Source organism: Plasmodium relictum, assembly GCF_900005765.1.
Source record: "Plasmodium relictum strain SGS1 genome assembly, contig: PRELSG_00_v1_185, whole genome shotgun sequence".
Lineage (NCBI taxonomy): Eukaryota > Apicomplexa > Aconoidasida > Haemosporida > Plasmodiidae > Plasmodium > Plasmodium relictum.
The window spans coordinates 8359-15218 of record NW_021628371.1 but is presented as its reverse complement, the minus strand read 5'-3'; the positions used below and the strand labels follow the sequence as shown (position 1 = coordinate 15218).

The following is a 6860-nucleotide window of genomic DNA, read 5'->3' as shown; positions in this document are numbered from 1 at the left end:
AGTTCTCACATAATCATAAATGTATTAATGAGTAAAAATATACAATTTATTTTTATTCAAATTTTTAATCATGTTTTTAATTATGAAAATCAGACTATTTAATAGGAAAAAATAATTATATAACTTAAATTTAATTTATTAAAAATATTTATTTATAATTTTTAGCATAAAATCAAAATATTTTGATATTTTCTGAATAAAAATTTAATCTTTTATATAATTTTAATAATTTAACATATGAAATATACTGTGCTAATATTTTTTTCATTATAGAAGCATAAAATATAAAAGTATATGTTATTATTTAGTAAAAATAAAACTTAACATATATTACAAATAGAATATAATTTTAATATATGAATAACATATTTTCTTTTTCTCCTTTTTTTTTATAAATTTAGTAAAAAATAAACATTGCAAATATAAAAAAATGTTGCATATCAAATTTTTTTTTTATTCCTTGCAATATGCTATATTAATTAATATTTGTATCTCACAAGAACAGCATGAGAACCTAGATCTATCCTCAGAAGAGTACATAATTCTTTGATATTTTCATTTGAAAAGACATTTATTTTAATTAAATATTACATATATATATAAATTTTTTATTCATAGAATTTATTCAAATAATTATATAAGAGACAAATCTCATAGTATAAGAAATTTAATTTATACAAAAGATATCGAACAAGATGAAATTCCTGATATACCAAATATATCTATTGATTTCTCCATGGAGCAGTATATTCTTTTAGGAATTTTTTCACATAAATCATATTTTATATTAATTCAATATTTTATGATTATATGTATTTTTTTTTTTTTGTTTATTTTAGACAACATTCAACTACTCATAAAAAAAAAGAGCTTCATAACATGGAAAGTTTAGATGGCACAACATACTTAGAGAAAAGTAAATCACATTGTTTAGAAAATAGTTCAGATGGAGTACAGAATGAATTACCAATTTTAACAATAGAACCAATTGATTTTTTTTGTGAACCGTATATAGTTTTAAGATATTTTCTATTAATAAATTTTTTGTTTAAACTAAAGGTTTTATGTATATGTAATTTGCTTTATTTTTAGAAACTATTCAAGTATTATTACTGAAACAGAGCATTCTAACATAAGTTCAATAGATACAAAAAATAAAGAGCATGAAAATTCACATAATCTACAATATATTTTCAATTATGAACCAGTTACTCCTAATTATAGGAAAGGGGGATTACTTGAGCTACTCCTAGGAGAGTATATTAATATATCTATGCATGGAAATCATTTTATTTTTATTTAATATATTTTATAAATATGTAATTCTTTTTTTTTTAGTCAATATTCAACTATTAATTATGAAAATATACTCTTCACTGCTAACAATTTAATACCCACAGAAAATGCAAATGAAGAATCAGTTGAATCACAAATGATTAATGATGAACTTTCTACAGAACAGTACATATTATATTGACTATTTTTATGCATATAGTATTTTGTTTTAAATAAATAATATATTTGTATATATGATGTTCCTTGCTTTTAGACAAAATTTAACAACTTATATGATGGAAGAATCTTCTAGATCAGTGAATTTAATGGACATAGAAAATGAAAAATGTGTTGGACTAGAAAATGCTCTTCCTGGTTCCTCTAAAAATCAGTATATTCTTTTTTAAATATTTTAACATATAAAATTTCTTGTTTTAATTAAGTTTTCTCTACACGGATGCATGCATATATGTATGTATGTTTTTTTTCTAGACCTACTGCATCTATAAAAAATAGTAAAGAAAATTCACGCTTAATAAAAAAATATAAACGAAAATCAAATAAAATCCTAGAAAATGAAAGCAATGAGGAAGAAATTAATGAAATTCATAAAAAAATATTACATTACATTCAAAATTGTTTTATTGATTTATCTGCTAGAGGGTATATATTTTTTAAGCATCTAATATAAAAGATTTTTTATCTTAAATATTATATATATATATATAATATTGTTATTTTATTTTTATTTATAGTATGGGTGTTAACGATGGTAATGCACAGTCATGCATAAGATATCTAGTGAATACAAAATGCCATAAAAGTTATGATTCAGATGATAATAGTAATTCCAATTATCTTCATGTTTCTTCCAGAGGAAAAGATAGTCCTAATAGGGATATTGAAAACCTGGTTTATTCTCTTTCAACTTTTTTCGAAAGAGAAATTTATTATTTATCAAATAATACAATTCCAAATTTAGAAAAAATAAAAGACTCTTTAAGAAATGAAATAGTAAATAAGTATTCTAATTTGGAAAAAAAATTGAACATAAACGTTTTTTCATTAAAAGCTCTTATAAATGAAGAACTACTAAAAATTAATCCATATGATTTTACAAAAATTAAAGAATACTATGATCGAAATATAAGAGACACTAAATCAGAAGAAAGTTATAATTATATTTTATCATTTAAACATAGTGTAAATTATAAATTTAATAAAAAAGAAGAAATATTTCAAAGAATGAGGGAGTTATTTGAATTTTTTAGAGAATTAATACCTGAACTTGAATTTATGAAGCAAATAGATGATGTAAAATCAACAATTATGGACAATTTCATGCATAATAAGTTATTTCAACCTCGATTTATTCAATCATGTGCAAATTTTAAACGTTTATTTGATTTATTAGAATCCATGGATAAATATATAGGTTGTGTGGAAGAATCATTAAAAAATGGATTTCTATTAAGAGAATGTACTTATAAAATTACAACTCAGCATTTTATACAACCTTATAGTATAAGAAAAGCTAAAAGTGTTCAAGAGCGTTTTATTAAACTTCAAAATATTTTTGATAAGCTGAATTTATCATATGAAGACTACAACATAATAATAAATAGTATTTTTTATTTTTTTAATAAAGAAAACGCAAAAAATAGGAAAGAATTAGATAATTTATTAAGTAAAAATAATTATATAAGTTCCATGAAAATGATTCAGGAGCTTTTATTAGAGGAAGAAAAATGTATTTTAGAGTACCATGAAGAAGCCTGTAAAGTTTTTAATTTAAATTTGAATGAAGAAAATAAGAAAGGAAAAAATTTTAATGATTTCATAAATGATACAAAGAAAGTAAGACATTTATCTTATGCTAATGAAATCCTTATGGAGTTACTTGGAGAAGCGTTTATAATAAAACAAGTAAACATTATTAATAAAATACGCAAGTTATTAATATTTATAAATGAAAATAGTAAAAAGAAAAATATTTCACATGAAACAAAAGAAATTTTAACAAAAAAACATCAATTGCATTTACTTTCCATTATAGAAGCTGAAAAATCTAAATTGGAAAAAATTAAGTTAAAAATAATAAATTTATATTTATTTAGTACTTTAAAAAGTTATATAAAAACTAATATATCAAAAAAACTTTACAAGAAAATAATGAAAATTAAGTCAATTCTGGAACGTCCTTATTTTATGATATATAATAAGATAAATGAAGATAACACTAAAGAAAATATAGATAATATGCAATGTATTTTACTCGCATTATTTCATATTAACCAAAGGTTGACAGATTTTACTAAAAATGAAACAGAATAAAAATATATATTTAAAAAAAATATGTTTTATGAAAAAATTATTTTTTTGGTGAATTCATAAATGGAAATAATGTTTTAATAAATGAGAAATATTTACGTTAAAAATTTATGAATTGGTAAATAAATATTATTATTTATTTTTTTGAATATTTAATAAGACAATAGTATAATATAGTAATGAATAAATGGTATTTTTACTCTATTTCAAACAATGTTAACGACTAGTGAATGATGGCATCAAACAATTTTATATAATACTGATTAATAAAAGATATTATTAATTTTTATAGTATATAAAGTTAGCTTACTATTTAGGAAAATATAAATCATCCATACAATGATGCTAGTTAAAAAAATATAAATATATTATACATATATATATAGCTATATTTTTTTTTTATGTTTGTTTTATTGTTCTTATTTTTGTAATTAAAAAAAATATTTTAATTTTTTTATTTTATTGTAAAAAAAAAAGGGAAAAGAGAATTTATATTTTACTTAAAATATAAAAATGACTGTATGAAATGTGTAATGTTTATATAGTACTCGATTTGTTTACTTTGAAATAGTACTGAGTAACTTAAAGTTTAATTTTTTTTATTTTTTATAACTTAATTTTGTGTGTGCATTTTAATTAAAAGAACATACTTATTCTTTGTAAATAATAATACATTTGTAAAAGTAAAAACATTCCTGTTAAACAATACAGAATTACTTTATCATATTAAATGCTATATATAAGTGTTTCTATATGTAATACGAAAATCAGTATATTTAATTGTACGTACGCTTTACTAATTTGTTTGTTTAATACTCTAGAAAAGTCATTGAACATCCAATTAATAAATCAGATGCCTATCAGTATATGATATTATAAGCTCATTCTATTCTATATGGTATTTTAAAAAAGTACTAATTAAATAATTTTTTTTATGTGATTTATGTGGTTGATTTATTAATTGGATATTCAAAGACTTGGATGAAAGTAATGAATATCCAAGTTAATAAAGAGAAAGTTTTAGGACTCCTTTATAATTTTGTATTATAGATTCTATTTTTATAATACAAAACTAATACAATCACTTTAAGAAAATAAAAGTCTATAAAAGTTAAATAAAATAAAAGTAATCCACTTGCTATCCTTTTATTTTACAATCTTTCTCCATAAAAAATTCATTCTAAAAAAAAAAAAATAATAATTTTTTTTTTAAAAAAATTTTTAAATAAAAAAAATAAAAAAAAGAAGATATAATATAATCATAACCGAGACATGTAAAAAAAATAGTAATGAAACACACTAAGTTGGTCATGGTTCTAGTAACTTAACTTATTACATGTAATGTACTCCTAGATAAAGAAATAATTATTTAGGTTATAAATAATTGCCTAGTACTACAAAATTAACTACGAACATATATATATAAATTTTATTAAGACTAATTTCAAACTGTACATTAATTAAGGGCAATGAATTTATTCATTGACCAGTGGTCTATAAAATATTCTATTTATCATTAATTTTTTTAATTTTTAATTTTGTCATGTGATTTATTTAAGTTTACTTTAAAGATAAATAATAAAAAATAAAGACTTTTAAAAAAAAATCAATGATTCAAACTAATACGTAAGTAAAAATAAACTGTAGTAAACAATTTTGAAAACGAGATTAAATAATATATAAAATAAATTTATTTTATGTTATATAAATAGTTATATAAAGATTATATAATTATCTATATTATGTTATTTTATTATACGTAAAATTAGTAGAGATTTCTCTATATTCTCCTTATTACTTTGACTATTTAAAATATTGCAAAAATATTCAAACTGTCAATTAATAAATCATTTGTTGGCAAATGCAAGTTATATATAAAATGATATAAAAAGAACCCAATTGGATTATCAAATTGATTTATTAATTGTCTATTTAATGACTTTGCTAGAGTATTAAACATATTGCCTGATTCTTTATGAAAAGTTTACTCAAAAAAAAAGAATGAAAAAAATTATTTGTTTCATTGATTCATTGGTTGTCTGTTTAATGGATTTGCTATACTATTGAACAGACAAATTAACAAAGAGTATCTATAGATGCTTCTACTGATTTTATTCATTGTAAAAATATATTTATGATACTCGTATGTAAATTTTATACGTAGAATTTATATAATTTGGCAATTATTATTTGAGATTCACTTATTTACTTAAATAAAAATATATCTTTATTTTTATTGTAAATTTAAATCTTCATTAAAATTATTGGGTATCTAAATAATTAATTAAAACAAGCAAATAAATTTAAGTTATAGTTATTAATAGTGTTTAAAAAAATAAGAATAAGTAAAAATTAAATATCAATAAAAAAAAAAATATTTTTTTTTCCTTTTTAATTTCATATTTAATTTTTTTATTGTTTAAAGATTAGTTCTATTTATGAACAAAAATTTTACAAAAACATTTTTGTTGAAAATTATTCCTTATATTTAAGCATACAAAAAAAAATAAACTTTTTTATTTATAAATGAATAAAAATAGATTTTATAAGAACAATAACACACAGGAAAAAAAAATTGTCATCTTTTTTTTTATTAAAACTAACTATTGATAACTTTCCATTTTCCGTATGAACAGCTAACTATCATTATATAAAGGGCTAAAAATATTTTTATTAACAAAGGGAAAATCATAGAATTATTTGATAATTGAATATTTGCTTACATATTAGTTAAGAATATAATTTTAAAATATTTGAACAAATTTTCAGTTTTATTTATTTAAAGTTTATTATATTAAAAAATTTTGAATTAATATACTAAATAGGATTATCCACTTAATATATATTAACATTTCATGAATCGTTTAATGAGCTACAATTGAGATGTTATTTGTTATATTACTTTTTTTTAAATAATAATAGGATGTAAAACAAGAATTCGTTCAGTAGCTATTTTAATTACTCACTACGATGAAATGTAATAAGGGTAATATTTTAGTTATGTACAAAAAGTATTTAAGAAAATGAGATTACTGGAAATATGTACATTAATAAAAAAGAATTATTATTTTTTTTTAACAATACTTTTCTTTTTTGGAGAACAAAATATCCTTTTAATATATATATATATAAATATGAGAAAGTTTTAAGAATATTTTTTTTTTATATGAAACAATTTTAATAAAATAATTGAGAATTTTTATTAAACTATAGAACTACTTTTTAATATTTAATAATTTATTGAAAAATATAAA

The 6860-nt window shown here is 19.3% G+C and overlaps 1 protein-coding gene across 1 annotated transcript, besides 1 other annotated feature; it reads left to right on the top strand.

The window, feature by feature from the left end:
• Positions 1-430: 430 nt before the first annotated feature.
• Positions 431-3609, top strand: PRELSG_0017700 (fam-j protein; the record flags this gene model as incomplete). The annotated part of the gene is made up of 8 exons (XM_028675556.1): positions 431-534; positions 619-744; positions 840-1007; positions 1093-1257; positions 1339-1461; positions 1550-1666; positions 1768-1938; positions 2031-3609. 8 exons carry the CDS (start codon positions 431-433, stop codon positions 3607-3609), a joined length of 2553 nt encoding a protein of 850 aa, XP_028531035.1.
• A 947-nt stretch (positions 3610-4556) lies between these two features.
• Positions 4557-4992: a repeat region.
• Between the last annotated feature and the right edge of the window lie 1868 nt (positions 4993-6860).